We start from the raw sequence: 15,971 nt of genomic DNA on the forward strand, positions 1-15,971 counted from the left end.
AAAGAAAGAGCTGTTCAAACATAAAAAAAAAAAAAAAAGAAAAAGAAAAAATAAACTTGAGGTAAATAATAAATGTAAAATAAAGAAAATGGATTAAATGTGTAATTCTTCGAAAGAGCTGTTGTTCCTGTTCCATGTGTCGGAGTAAAAGTTGGTAAATTGATTGCCACTTTTATCCGGTACTATGTTGCACTTGTTAGTATTTCCGCGAGCCCTACTATCCGCAGAGATGATTTGCAGAGAACCACGCAGAGAAAAACGCGTTTGGCCTCATTTCACCCCTACGTGTCTAAAAGTAATACTTACCGATATCCACTGGAGCTGATTTTTTATAGAGCCCCGTAAAATAATATTTAAAAATTTATGAATATTTTTTAAAATTTTTTTGGGATTCAAAATGTGAAAATGGGACCAAACGCATTTTTTTCTGTGTGGTCCTCTGCAAATCATATACTATGCTGTTAGAATTTTGCTTTCCGTATATAGATATAGCAGCTGACACATAAGTACAATCTCCTATGCCATGCTAGCGTGGTGTTCTGCCAAACAACATTTTTAGATCAATAACTTCCTTCTCCTATGTATGGAAAAAAATTCGAAAAGGTATCACGTAGTATCCGTTCGATGCATTCGAACCGTTCGTTTTGTTTTTGGAATATTCGGATTTAGAGAGAGAAAATAGAAAGAGAAAATGTTGGAATGAGAAAAAATAGAGTGTTTTAAACCAAACTGTTCAAAAGTGTAATGAACGGTCCGAATATACTGAGCAGGTACCACTACCCAACCGGCACCAAAAAATTTCTCCCTCTATATATATAGATATAGCCGCTGACACATAAATACACCCGCCTAAATCTCTCTCCCCCTCCGATCCGCCAAACCAATCTCCCAACCCAATGGATCCCCACGACAAGCAAGTGGTACTAATCACCGGCTGCACCACCGGCGGTATCGGCCACGCTCTGGCGCGCGCCTTCGCGACCGAGAACTGCCTGGTGGTGCCCACGGCTCGGTCCCTGCCATCGATGGCGGACCTCGACGGCAGCGACCCAAGGTTCTTCCCTCAGGAGCTCGACGTGCTGTCCGACGAGAGCGTCCGGCGCGTTCTCTCTCGGGTGTTGGAGGAGTTCGGCCGAATTGACGTACTCGTTAACAACGCTGGGGTTCAGTGCATTGGACCACTGGCTGAGGTCCCTATGTCCTCGATTGAACATACTTTCAACACCAATGTTTATGGTAAGTGGGTGTGTGGACAATTTTTTTTGGGTAACATTGGTTTTATCGATTTCTGTTAGTAATAGTTATCTGATTGGCGCTAATTTTCTTTTGGATTAATCAATTATGTTTGAGTGCCGTTGTTTGCGTCACGCTACGTCTCGGTTGGAGTGAAAGACGTAAACTGCCTTGTGCTTTCTCGTCTTACAATAGTTTTACTATAGTTAGATTCCATGATTAGTTTGACTTTGTCCAAATTTTTTGTAATAATTTTTTGGACAATTATTAATATGATCTTCTAAATTTTGTCAGAAAAAAAAAAAAACTTACAACCATAAGTTTCAGAAGGTAGGAATTGAAAATGAAAATGACTGTTTTTCACTGACTATCTGATCACTTTCTAGCGAAGGAAACTTGGGGATGAGTATCTGAAGGGACTATTTCATTCCAACTTTATTGCAGTGAACTAAACACTAGGGGAAGTGTACTACAGGGGTGTAGTGCGACTGTGCACGATCTGAGCCGTTTGCCTTGATTATCAATGGTCTAGATTTCATTTCAGCAATGGACAGCTTAGATCTGCAGAGCCCAAGATGAAATCTAGATCATTAAACATTATTGCTAAGACGGATGGCTCGGATTGCGCACTACATGCCTGTAGTACACTCCCCGGTCCAATGGTGTTTGAGAAGATTGTGACCTTTGCAATTATTAGGAAATTCACTGCTGAACTTCTTCTTGTATTATCAGACTTTTTTTCTTCTTGTATTATCAAACTTGGGCGGTCATGTTGTTTAAGAACTTGACAGACAGTGATTAGGCTTCTGAGCCTTACCTAAAACGTGAAATTAGCATATTAATAAACAGAAATCCTAGCCGTACCGACCCATTTCATACCGAAACCGTACCGACGGCCGCTCCGGGCTGTCTCCGGCCACCGGACGGCCGATCCGAGCCGTTCAAAAATTCTATAAAAAAAAACCGAGGGGCCTTACGCGAGAATAAACGGCATCCGATGTGTGTAGGGTGGTTAGATCGAGTACCCTATTTTTCGTGTATACTCGTGTATATATGTATACGCGAAAAATAGGGTACTCGATCTAACCACCCTACACAGATCGGATGCCGTTTATTCCTACGCGGGCCCCTCGGTTTTTTTTTTTAGAATTTTTGGACGGCTCGGATCGGCAGTCCGGTGGCTGGAGAAGGCCCGGAGCGGCCGTCGGTACGGTTTCGGTATGGAATGGATCGGTATGGCTAGCACTACTCATTAATAAATGAGGACAATTACCCTAAGTTGTAGTCTTAGTTTGAGATCGTTGATTTGAATGCACAGGTAGGGGGGAAAAAAGAGAGGAAGGAGCTAAAGCTTGAAATTCTGTGCGGAGAGAAATCAAGTGTTCCAATCACCCGTTTGATAGTAGGAGCTATGTTTACTTCAGTCGTGAAAAGAAGCTACACCCGTTTGATAGTAGGAGCTATGTTTACTTCAGTCGTGAAAAAAAGCTACACATGAGAAACAAGAAAGGGAAAAAAAGCTACACATAGTTGTGAGCTGTGTCTAAGCTACATATGAACTCTGAGTTTTGCACATGAGAAACGAGAAAGGAAAAAAAAAAATCTACACATACTTGTTTGTTGTGTCCAAGCGGTGTTGAAACCTATGTTACATGGACCCCTAACTGGTGTCGGGTGCAGGTATGTGTCTACCTGTTATATTCACGAAATTCCCAAGTCAGCAAGACGGGACGACAGAATAGTTTTTTAGTACTAGGAGTATGTTTTTTTGAGAATCGGATCTATATGTTGGCTGTAAGGCATCCTAAGAGGTGTAGGGTGCGGATATGGATGTGTCCGATGTCATTTTCAGTGACTAACCTTTTTTTGGCCTCTCTTTTCTAAACTCATTTCAATACATAAATAGGAGAATTATCTGCATTGTCTACTACAAACTTGGATTGATAGTATGTTTCCTCAATATAGTTTTCAATGTTCTACCTTCTACGCTTGTTGCATCTTCGATCGGCAAGAAAATCAATACTGTTGTATGAGAAGTTACTAGATTGAGTAACAAGAAATCCATATTTGGTTGGCATACAGGTACCATGAGATTGATACAAGCTGTGGTCCCTCACATGGCCTCTAGGAAGAAGGGAAAGATTGTGAATGTGGGAAGTGTTACTGTTTTGGCCCCTGGACCATGGGCAGGTGCTTATACTGCATCAAAGGCTGCTCTCCATGCACTGACTGATACATTAAGGTCTGCAGAAGCAGCAGAATATATTTCCATGTTAGCTTAGTTTATTGTCTGCTTATCAGTGCGAAGGGGCAAAAATATTTCTAAGTGGAGTAAATCAATAGTGACCATATTTGGTACAACACTTAAATTGCCATATCAAGACATTGACCCTATCACTTGATGGTTCCCACGTCTTATGCGGAAACTTAGCATTAAAATTATGGGTAGACTTTTTTCCTTGGGCTTTGGATCATGGATTTATGGACATTCTATTTTCGGAAAGGAAAATGATGAAAGACCAAGATACGCATTATCTCGAGCACCTCATTTTCCTCATATTGCCCCTTTCCTTTTCTTTCCTTAAGTTTTCGATTTTTAATACTCTCTATGCACTTTTGGGTAATTTGCATACTTGGCCTAAGAAAACCTCGATTGCATACTGTTTCTTATAACCTTTCTTGTGGGATTTTGGCATTTAAGTTCTCTCTGTCATACTTCCCTGTAGAAATTTCCATCTATGTTCGAATCTAAATTCATCAGTGGTTATGCAGATTGGAACTTAGGCCGTTTGGAATCGATGTTATCAATGTTGTCCCCGGAGCAGTTAAGTCAAACATAGGAAACTCGGCTATAAACAGCTACAGTCGTATGCCCGAATGGAAGTTATACAAACAATTTGAAGAAGCAATCAGATCACGAGCCTACTTTTCACAGGGCCCAAAAGCAACTCCGTCGGAAGAGTTTGCAAAGAAGACTGTGGCGGCACTGCTGAAAAAGAACCCACCATCTTGGTTCTCTTATGGCCAATACTCCACCATACTGGCAATCGTGTACCATCTTCCATTGTTTGTCAAAGATTTTATTCTCAGGAAAGCAATGAAATGTTAAACACTTTGGGAAAAGTTTTCGTTGAACAGAGAGGATAATCTGAGATTGGATATCAATCATATCATACAATAATACTCTTCCAAGGTGTTAATATTTCGGCTTTGGCCTTGGAAGTTGGTTGTTTCAGAATTTCTCTCTACTTGTTAACTGTAAGCACATTTGATGCATGATGAATCAGACAGCCGTGTTGTTGTGTACTAACTACTTGTGTTGATTGTATGATGGAGTTAATAAGCAGTTTTAAAAGAAACACTCTCTCTCTCTCTCTCTCTCTCTCTCTCTCTCTCCTAAATCGACTAGACCCATCTCCATCTCTGTCTCTCTCCTCTGAACCAAGAACTAGGGTTTCGCTTGTCTCTCCCCCTTCACTACGCAGTTGCATCTCTGGCGACCATCAAGTTCTCAAACGAAATTGAGATTGAGAGAGAAAAGAGCACATTCACTGCACTCTGCTAATCAAACGAGAGTCGAAGATTCGTTTCGTTTTCAAGTTCTCTAACAAAATTCACAAAGCATCTCTAACTGCGTTCGAGAGGCTCGTAGCCTCAAAATCTCACATTGATTGAATTTCAATTCTCCCTTGGCGATGGCTTGATTCCATTATGTTCGTGATTATTTTCAAGCTCATTTCAACGTATGGATAATAAGTGGCTTTTAATTCAAAAACATGGACTTGAAATTTGAAAGTACGAGCACGAGCCAAGAGAATGATTGAGAATAACCATAACATAGCTGGCTTCACAGTGGTCCACGGGTATTCTCTACTTATCGCTAAGCGAAAAGGGTCTATCGATATAATAATTTTAGTTTTACAAGTGATTGGAGAAAGAAGTAGAAAGGCCAAAAGAATGTGTTCGACTACAAATTTGTTATTTCGATTTTTTGTTGGATTAATTCTACCAGTTTCATACTGAGATGCAGAAATTTGATCAACCTTTTGAAGTAGGGATGTAATTTCACCCGAGTCAGACGGATATCCAATCCAATCCGCCTTTACGGTGACAGTTCTTTTGAACTTTCCCTACGCGTGAGACGATTTCGGTTGAAAAAAACAAAATACCCAGTTGGTTTTGTTGCATCATTTTTCTCTCACAACGAATAACAACACTTGACTTTTATTGCGAAATTATTACTCGTAAAACACCCTCAGAATTCACCCCAACGTACCTGCTTCACCCGAAAATCCCCTTCATAATATACAGAATAAATCCCCAATTACTAAAGAAAAAAATTCCGCAAATTTATTTGAGAACTATCCAAAGAGAGGTTGCTTTATCCAAAGAGAGGTTGCTTTATCCAGTTTGATTAGAAAATACAAAACTGTTCTCTATCTCTGAGCCTAAACCATAATTTTACAAAGATGCAGATGCATGTGTATAATTACGACGACAAGAAGGCCGGACCATACGAATCCGTTTGTGCTAATCCCTAACTCCCCCCAAAGTTCTAAAAGAAGAAAAGGAAGCAACAGCTAATCTTCCCCAGTACTATCAGTTGCTTTCTAAATGCGGTACGGCCAAATTACTGTCAAGCCTCTTCCTATCTGTGTCATCAATACAATGTTTAGACAACAAAATTCCCGACTTCCTAAGAAGATTCCGCCATAATGCAATGTTTACCTGTGAAAAATTGTCAACTTGACTGGTGGTGGTGCCCATAGTAAACCATTTCGGGAGGCTGAAAGAGGCCAAGAGGACGGAAACTTGGGGGCGCAGGCGGTTGCTGAGGTAATGGCATTGAGTGCTGCTGAGTAGTTAGCGCCGGAGGCTGCTGCTGAGTTATCTGCAATTGTTGCTGAGATTGAGTTTGAACTTACTTTTCACATGAAGTCTTATTTCCATCATTAATGGACTACTTAGATTTCCGGAAAAAAACTCTTCATAATCCATTTAGTCTCTACGAGAGGTACCAGGAATAATATATATAGATCAAACTTTGAAAAAAGTTAAAAAAGGATACTTTTTTCTTCCGTCAACTCTTTTCAAAATGATCCATATTTGAAGATACGAAATAAGCACACACAAAAATGCAAAAACTTATGTTAGGGCAAAAAAAGCAAAGGTAAGACGTGACTAACCATGTGTGGTTGGGGTGGAGGTGGAGGTGGTGGTGGCCCTGGAGGCAAGGGAGGCATCACATAAGAATATGAATTCACCATCACACCTGAAGGTTGTACATAATGTTGAGGAGAAGGGGTTGTAACCATATGGTATTGGGTTTGAGAAGAGGTCAGCGTTTGGGTCTGCTGCAACGTCGGTTGTTGCACCAAAAGTGACTGATATGTGGTGCTCGGAGCAGTCGACAGCTGTGGAGGCGGCAAGTGACTGAGTGAGTTGACAGGCGGGGTCGGGAAGGAAGAAAATGCGGAAGACGACATCGTTAGCGCAGCATTTTTCGCCTCTTCGGCTGCAAATGAAGATAATACAGAACTCATAATGTATTGCGAGGAGGTGGAAGCTGCAAGCCTGTCAGCAACCTCGGCTGCAATGGCAGCAGCAGACTTCTTGGGCTGTTGTCCACCTTTTGCGCTTGTATATATGGGCGGTGGGGTCATGTTTGATTGTTTGGCAACCACAATATATTCGTCGTCGTCCAGTAGTTTTCGCATCTTGCGGGCTTCCTCTGCCCGAGCCTGTGCTACCTGAAATGAATTCAATTTAGTACATTAGGGTCATGCTGGGATACGATGCTTTGGGTTTGGCACAAATATTTTAAGTCTTGAAGGTGGAATAGAATACATAAAACTGTGTTGGGATGGATGATTAGATTATTAAGTCCTCAATGGGATAGCACTTTTTTCCTCTACGCCTAATTCGGCTGCTGACCCTTATCGGAACTAGGACATAATTACCTCTCCCTTTTGGTAAGTTAGCATAATGGTTGATGCACAACAAATGGATATCGTAGTTAGAAATTAGAATAAGTGAACATGAGAAAAAGGTAATCAGATTACATGAGACCTATTACCTATGGGGATTTTTTTCTTTTTTTGGCACAAAGTAGGTATTTATGAGATAGGCCATGAGATACATGAGAAAATATTAGCCTGCAGCCAACTTAACTCCCAAAAGATTGTAACTTCTAGAATAAACTTAATTCATGAGGAAGTAAAGCACTTTAATATCTCCTTCAGATTTCAGAACAATGTGACGGTACAGGTTTTCATCATAATCTCAAGTCCAATCCTAAGAAGCCTTGCTGTCAAAACCCCTCCCACAAGGTATGAATAGGGATACAGGATACTGATACAGCTATTTGACAAAACCTAAAAAAGCAGGCTACAATACGATGATGACATGTGATAAAAAAAAAAAAAATCAAATGCACTAATCAGAATTCATTTAGTAACTAGTCGTATCAAGCAGTCAATACATGACAATGATGCATTGATGCCACACCAAAGCTGAAACAAGCTAAAGAAAAAATACATTACGACCATATTTCCATGAATGTGCAACTTTTTATTTCATAGGGCAAGTGTAACCACTTTCATTTTCATTTTCATTTTCATTTCACTTTTCCATTTCCACCCACATCACAATATTTCAAAAATTCCTTTATTCCCAGTTGTCTCTGACTTCAACATGTATTCTTCCCATGGCCTTCCCATATCCCCGCCCAATCCGAAATTGAAACACGGAAGAGTAAATTTTTGGACACGTTAGACGTATCAGATATGTACCATATACTTTTATGTGGCCTTTTTTGGAGTACCCGTGCACCATAGTTTTTCCAACCAGCATCCCAGTTGGCTAAGTCTGGTGGCATTAAAGAATCGGTCACAGTCAACAACTGATTGACAAATGCCCCATATTTATTTAACTAGCAGAAGAAACAAGCCAACTTGTGAAATTTTGAAGATTATAGTAGGCAGAAACCATACCTGCATCTGCGTGTGAACATTCTCCAGTTCAGCTTCCTGAAAATTTCGTGAGGACAAGAATGCATTCATTTAATACTTACTAAATCACATAATAGAATAATTTGTCCCACAAATGCAACAACACTTTTATTTTAGGAAAAAAAAACACTGAAGAAATAGCCCAATACCTGTTCATGCAGAGCTTCTTGTAACTGAGATACCAGAGCTGTCCTATTTGCTTCAACCACTTTAAGCTTCTCAATGGATTCTTTCAAAACATGTTCTTCCCCCTCCAGTTCTTTGGACAAAGTTTTTCGATTTGGATCCTTAGCTGGATAACAAACAAACAAAAGCTAAGCAACCCAAACATGGAGATCCAACGATCTACGCATAGAAACACTCGGAGGAGACAAAACAGAACAAGAACACCAACAATCCATTTATGGAACCACTTTTCACAAGTGGCAATTGGACTATGAGTAATTGCCATCCTTACCTTTGCTACAGGCCAGATCAACTTCTTCCTCCATCTTCTTTACACGTTGGATAGCCGATCTGCATTTACTCATTTCCTCATCCTCACTTCTATGTTCACTGACTACCAACTGAAATGCGGAAACTATTTTTTCTTCTGCACCTCCAATGGTCAATTTCTAGGTTCAAAAGCAATTGCATGATGAGCCATGTCCCAAAGAAAAGCACGAAAATGAATGAAACATAATTGGGTTTTAATTAGAACATCTACTTCCTCCAAAAAGAAGCATGATTCTAGAATGAAGTAAAAAGAGGTCGCAAGAAGCATGATTCTAGGGTTCTTACTGTTCTAACGTAGCGGGAATCCCTTTTTACAATTCTCACAGACCGTGAACGCTTTCTGCTGAACTCCAAGGGTGGAGGTAATTGCTCTCCAAGCATTAAATCTTTAAGACCATGTGCATGGGATCCAAAAACTTTCCTTTCTTCCCATATACCAACCTATCAAGTAATTAAGCACTACTTTATTAGATCTTGTCAATGTTCTGAGCATTTAAAGGAAACAATGTAATCGTATGATCTGTAACCGAGACACATCAGCATTTGGATATTGGTGGCTTATGAACGACAAATTAGCTTTCTTTATTGGAAGCATAAACTTCCATTAGAGAACAAATGAATATGTAACAGAACAAGGCACCCTAGTAAAACTTTAGCTAAAGAACTAGAAGACGCAAATTAAATCTCAGGGGGAAAAAAAAAAAGGAGAGGGAGAGGGAGGAGGGGCTGCCAGAAGATAATATGAAAACCTAATTTAACACATGTCAAAAAGTTCAATGACGCGTAATATTTCCAAGACCTGACAAACAAATCTACTGATGGACAACCACCCGGCAAAATAAAACAATATACGCACAATACCAATATATTGAAACATCAAAGAGAAAATAACGCTTTGGATGTTCAATAATCTCATAACCATATATATTTTCAGTCTATCCAATCTCCGAAGCAAACAGAAGAGGTCATACCAATCTAGAAACCACATTCTTTCCATGATCATCGCCTTTTTCAATGATATCTTTGAGCGCTCCTGGAAGAACTTTCCAAAATTCACTAACGAATTCATTTCCGGTACGCTTGCTATTCTGTAGGATGTCATTCGCAAGATACAGAAGGGGAATTTTTTGAACCATCTGTGAGCTATGGAACTGTTTACCCCAGGTTGCAACAACTATCTCTGCTTTGCTCCGATGGAAAATACACCAATGTGACAAAGCTAAGAGTGAATGTCAAGATAACAAACTAAGGAAATAAATTTAAACCAATGCAATATTCACGAAGGTAAATGGCTCAGGCTTAAGTTGTTTACTCAGCAGTCCAAGTGGACCTTGACCACACGTGGATATGAAAATATCATCAATGGCAGAGTAGATCTACCAAGAGATTTCAATGATACCTTCAATGCGGATCGTTGCAGGAGGGCATTTTACACAGTATATACAAATAAAACAGGTCGTTGCTATCTTATTATTTACTTCATCATAAGTGTTAAAGCATCCAACTCAACACCAATTGGCAATGAGCGGAGAGGCCACCCAGGCTCATACACTAGTTTTGGAGGAGATAATTGACCGATGTGGGACAAACTCCAACATTCCCCCGAACATGCGACTCCCGACTCGCACATGGAGAGGTAAACAAACAATCCAAAACACATGGATCACAACAAACAACGGTGCACTTATGGCACAAACAAGGGGGAACAAATTCTCCGAAGCTCTGATACCATGTTTTCGGATACTATGTTAAAACATCCAACTCATTACCAATTGGCAATGAGTGGAGAGGTCGCCCACACTCATATACTAGTTTTGGAGGAGATAATTGACCGATGCAGGACAAACTCCAACACTCCCCCGAAACTCCAACAATAAGCAAGAAACTTAAACCTCATCGTCATATCGAACAAATATTAATTACTACCTTTTAATGATTCATCAAATAAGTTTAGAAAAATCGTATCTTGTTAGGCTAGAAAACAAAATGGTGACCCGATTAAGACAATGCTCCTTAAACCATCTTATAACTGTAAAATAGAAACAAAAGTGAAGTAGCATAAAGACAAATACACACACGATAGTTTCTTGGATATTTTATCACATAATGTAAGTATGTATGACTTATTGGTCCAGGTTATGGTTGTCCAGCAGAAGTTGCATAAGGGACTTAAAGGAAAGCGGATGTGATATACTACAAACACATTCCCTGTCAGCATCACCGTAGTCTTGTGATTATCACTTTCCTCCTGGGACTAAAAACACATCACATCTCACATTTTCTCTTCTTAAAAGAATGTGATGCTGTTTTAATAATTATTAACCGAAGGGGCAACCATACTGAATTCTTTTCATCCGATCAGCAACCAGGTGGCCATGAGTTGTCAAGAGAACCGTTATTTCGTTGTTAGGGGCGACCAAATGAAATTCTTTCCTATTTTAAGCAAACACATGGACATACACGTCTCCAAAAGGGATTTACCACATATAAACCTAACCCCATGCAATCACATTAGGGGTGACCAAACGGAATTCTTTCCTATTTTAAGCAAACGCGTGGAACGCGTGTCTCCAAAACGGATTTGCCACATACAATCTCCATCCCCATGCAATCACGTAAATCACCGTAGATCTTAATCGACATAATAAATACTACCACACCCATGACAAAAATTGCCCTATATGCGGGATGTCAGCAAAAAAACACAATTCCACCCAGAGTAAAAACCTCAATCACATAACTTTCAACCTTACCAATCAGCGGAAATGACACATCGACACGGTGACTTCAAGAAGCTGAGAAGATGATAAACAAATACCACAAAACAATTCACAAACCAAAAATTGAGGACTTGTCCATTTTAAGCCTCAAAAACTGGATAAATCAAATCTTAGCCCGATCTTGTCAAGCTGAAAACCTAGAAGGAATCACTGCCAATTCAGGTAAATAACCAATCCGTACAAGGTTGAACCAATTGCTGCATAAGTAGAAAGAACCAAAACCACTTAAATCATAAAACAAAACAAGGTTGCAATTTACCAACTACAAGATATGGGCATTTTAAGTACCTCCCTAAATCCAGTAGATAGAGAATTTGATAAGCATGCAAATTAACTAAAAAATAACAACGAAAAAAAAAAGGATAAATCAACTTTGAAAACCCAGTTCAACCAAACAAAGGAGGATACTTTCGATGCATTGCTGAGTAGAATTGAGCTTCGAAAGCTTTTCTGCCAGTATCTGTTCCTCAAAAACACTATTCATCCCACCCTGTAAACACAATCAAAACCAAAAAAAAACCCCAAAATCAAACAACTCTCAAAATTCAAAAACTTTTACTATTTTTTGATGTTTGATGTTTGAACCCTACCGTCAAAGCCAATGCAGAGGCCACAGCGAGGCGTGAAATATAGAGAGAGAGAATTCACGAAGAATTGCATTTGATATATATAAACCCTATGTGGGGAGACACTGGGCAAGAATTGACGACTCAGATTCGGACAGGTGGCGAAGAACAGGTCGGGAGTTACAGATAGATATGGAGAGAAAGAGAGGATTTGAATTGAATGAGGTGAATCCCGGGGGATTTATTGAACAGCTAGGAATCGAATGGGACAAAGTTTGTAAACCCTAGACCGGGGGGGGAGGTTGTTTTTTTTCTTGGGTGTGTTTGGCTGTGAAGACTCTGGGTGTGTGCATGTAGGAGTGTTGAGATGGAAAGGATTTATGAGAGAGAGAGAGAGAGAGAGAGAGAGAGAGAGAGAGAGAGAGAGAGAGAGAAGTTGCAGAGAGGGAGGTTTTAGTGAGTTTCTATGTAAAGTTGGGGTATTTGTTGGAATTCGGATTTTTAAGGTCCTACATTGATATTGTATTAGGAGCACATAGGTGAACATGAAGCACCCATGCATGAGAGAGTTGAGACACACCAACTACTGATTTTCAAAAACAGAATTTGTATTTCCCAAATTGTAAATATAACTCAAAGTTTCAATATCTTTATGGTCACATGTTCAAACTTCGAAGAGTGATACTTTTAAATTGCCATGTCGCAACTCGTGATAAAAATGACTTATGTTCAGAAAATATCTTTTCTTTAATATTTCATATCATATGGCGAAAATGGAGATTTTCATACAAACGTTTGGTAAGAGCCACTATCTATAGCAAGACCAAGACGTGAGCTTTGAGCTCAATTAACACGTAACGCAAAGCAACACTAAAATACAATTTGAGGATAATATCAATCAGGGAAGAGGCAGTAGAGACCTCAACAAATGGGTGGCCCAAACCACTAGGAATAAACACAGATGAAAGCCTGGTTGGCCGTATTGGAACACGAACAGTGGCTCTAGGTATGTGCAAGGGGGTAGACGGTCTCATGCACCTCTTTCTAGGGTTACATACCTTGGGACTTCATGTTTGTAATGATATCATGCTTGCCTTTGCTACTCCGAAGAAACAAATATTGATTGTATCTATATTTGCTCAACTGATATAATCTGCTCATGGTAAAACTTCATGTGGGTTCGATGTACTATTATCTTCAACAAGTAGCTTGACATTCAATGCGACCAGAAGCATATAGTTGTTCGGTTGGTTAAATGCTTTGAATGAGAATAGTAATTCGATAGTTCATTACCTTCACTTCCTATTCCACTGAGAGCAAAGAAAGAAGGCAAGTGGATCTTCCTTATCACAACTCATCTCCGATTATTTGCCACTTACCCAACTCACCGGATTTATCTGTAAAGACCCGTGATTTTAAATTTCTTTTCCTAAATGAATGGTTACTATGGAAAACCGTATTTCAAATTAAAATGTGTATTTCATTAACGTGGTTGTATGGAAAGACGTGTCATCATGTGTAGAACATTCGGTGGATAATTAAGCTTTGAGTTCTATTTTGAAATGATGTTTGGAGGTGTTGGTAGCGATCAGGGTTTGATTTGATGAATGTAGGTAAAATTCTGAAACTTTCCAAGCAGTACCGGTATTGCATATCTCCCAGTACTGGTACCCGTTGTCCAGAGGCTATTCAATGTTGACATTTTGGTGCTAGTATCGGTACTGCATATTTCCAAGTACAGGTACCCGCTGAGAAAATTCTGAAACTCAGCACACGATCCAAACCATTATAAATAGAACCCTTAACCATTTTTCACACCCAAAACCACGAAATTGACCTAGAAACACCCTCTCTCACCTACCCCACTCCAATCTCACTGAAATCCCTTGATTTCTACCTCAAATCTTCAAGATCCAAGTGTTTTCCACCTCAAACACACTTGATTTTTGAGTTTGGTGAACAAGGGGTAAGTTTTATGTTCTAGTTCTCACTCATTGACTCTAAATCACGTTTTTTTCTCTCTCCTCTCAATCACTTGTTGATCCACGCTTATTTATCTTATTTTTGGGTTGTATTTACTCTAAATGCAAAGCTTGAGAGGAACTTGTTCTTGGTAGATTCTAGCTTAATCCATTTGATTCTCCTAGAGTTTTGCTCAAAACCCACTTCGGTAGGGAATTTCTCTCTCCATATGTTTATGTGAATGTGTGGTGTATAGATAGTGTTTGAATCGTCTTGCCATGGTTGGATCGTGTCAATGCATGTATTTTTGACATGTGAAAGTATTAGAACATGTTTTGTTGATGTTGTTTGATTATGAAGGACTAGTGTAAAGCTATGATTGAGTTTTTTTGTATGATGCTATGGTTGAATCAAAGGTTAAGCCTTAATGGAATGCAATAGGTTAAGTCTTGATAAATCGCTCAAATGGTGCACCAAGAAGTTAAACCTTGAAATGAGTACATAGGTTAAGCCTTGAAAGAAAAGTTTGGATACATAGGAACATGATGTGGTTGATTGTTAATAGTTGGGTTTCACAGAATGTATATCTCTTTTATCTTCCTAATCGTTATTGCACTCATCATTCCATAATCATATAGATTTAGTTGAGATTTTCTACTGGGTTAGTATTGCTCAACCCTTCATTATTTCAGGTACTAACCAAGAATAGTGACATTGGGTGTTGTGCATGCTTGACCATACATTTTGAAAGCTGACGAGGAGTTACTCTCACATCTTTTGTATATCGCCCCTTTTGAAGATGCAACTGTAAGTTTAATTATATTCTTTTGACTATGGATAACTGTAAACCTTTAACTCTTATTGTCTAGTACTTAAGCTTTTGGGCCATTGTGCTAAAGATGTAATATTGGGAACAATAGGAGTTAAGAATGTAATTTGATATTTATGACAACAATTAACTCTTCTGGGGTATTATGTTAGATATTATGAGCATTTTATTTAAGAAAAAGCTTTACTTATTTATGTTGAAAATCAAGGGCGTGACATTATGCCTGTGGAGATTGGGTTGGCTATAAGGATGAAAGAGAAGGTTGAGGTAGGCAGGGGCGGAGGTAGCATGGGGGGCGGGGTGGCACGTGCCACTCCTAGCTTCGGAAAAAAAATTATTTTTTATTGCAAAAATAACATTATTCTACGGGATGCAGGTATTATTTGTGGATTTTAAATATGTTGATGACTGTTGAGTGATTAAACGATGAAATTGTGTACCTGTTTGGATATTAAGAATATAGTTACTTTAGAACATGTGTGATTTTTTATGTATTAAGTATGTTGATGGTTGATTACATATGAAAATGGAGTATGTGTTTTCGGGGTATTATGCATAATTAACCTTGGAATACGTGTACCTTCTTTTAGAGAAGGCTTTGAGAAGAATAATCTGAGAGGGGTGGCTCAAGAGCAATTTCCGACGCTCCTCCAGTAACTCTCCGGTGACTTTTCCTACGAGCTTTTCAAAATAGTTGCATCATGAAGAACGAATTGTTTTTATCACTTTATGCATAGAGAGAAGCAGGGATTGAGAGCTTCCTCCACCCTGAAAGAGATGTTGCATCCTTAATAGATTTTGGATTATATCCCAGATCGTTAAAGAATATAAATTATGGAGTACAAGTGTTTTCTCTCCCTCTCATACCCTAAGCTTTTATGAGTTACTTGTTAACAATTCATATTATAAAACAGAGTTGTTTTTGTTAATAATGTCTAGGCATATAAACGAGAGCAACATCTAATGTTAGATCACTTTCTGTTAACTTTGTAGCTATCAAATTATTTCTTTATAAAAGATTACAAATATTCTTTTAATAAATCCATACCTCTCTACCCTCACTTTTTAGGCAATGTATCTCTATTTAAATATTATA

The 15,971-nt window shown here is 39.0% G+C and overlaps 2 protein-coding genes across 4 annotated transcripts; one reads left to right on the forward strand and one right to left on the reverse strand.

Moving 5' to 3' along the window:
* The first annotated feature begins 821 nt into the window (after nucleotides 1–821).
* On the forward strand, nucleotides 822–4,543 carry LOC131302427 (short-chain dehydrogenase RED1). Its single transcript, XM_058329080.1, has 3 exons — nucleotides 822–1,236; nucleotides 3,316–3,475; nucleotides 4,006–4,543. The coding sequence occupies exons 1-3, from the start codon at nucleotides 897–899 to the stop codon at nucleotides 4,340–4,342; spliced, it is 837 nt and encodes a 278-aa protein (XP_058185063.1). The 5' UTR covers nucleotides 822–896; the 3' UTR covers nucleotides 4,343–4,543.
* Nucleotides 4,544–5,557: 1,014 nt separating this feature from the next.
* LOC131302429 (uncharacterized) lies at nucleotides 5,558–12,534 on the reverse strand. Of its 3 annotated transcripts, XM_058329082.1 has the most exons (10): nucleotides 12,109–12,498; nucleotides 11,927–12,008; nucleotides 9,710–9,957; nucleotides 9,024–9,179; nucleotides 8,701–8,857; nucleotides 8,393–8,535; nucleotides 8,226–8,261; nucleotides 6,420–6,983; nucleotides 5,962–6,136; nucleotides 5,558–5,885 (listed from the first exon to the last, which is right to left on the reverse strand). In XM_058329082.1, the coding sequence occupies exons 2-9, from the start codon at nucleotides 12,000–12,002 to the stop codon at nucleotides 5,975–5,977; spliced, it is 1,542 nt and encodes a 513-aa protein (XP_058185065.1). In that variant the 5' UTR covers nucleotides 12,003–12,008; nucleotides 12,109–12,498; the 3' UTR covers nucleotides 5,558–5,885; nucleotides 5,962–5,974. The 3 variants fall into 3 exon arrangements, with proteins under 3 accessions (XP_058185065.1, XP_058185066.1, XP_058185064.1); XM_058329083.1 differs by having other exon boundaries at nucleotides 5,558–6,124; nucleotides 12,109–12,534; XM_058329081.1 differs by having other exon boundaries at nucleotides 5,558–6,136.
* Nucleotides 12,535–15,971: the final 3,437 nt, after the last annotated feature.

The sequence above is a fragment of the Rhododendron vialii genome, chromosome 10a, assembly GCF_030253575.1.
Source record: "Rhododendron vialii isolate Sample 1 chromosome 10a, ASM3025357v1".
NCBI lineage: Eukaryota > Viridiplantae > Streptophyta > Magnoliopsida > Ericales > Ericaceae > Rhododendron > Rhododendron vialii.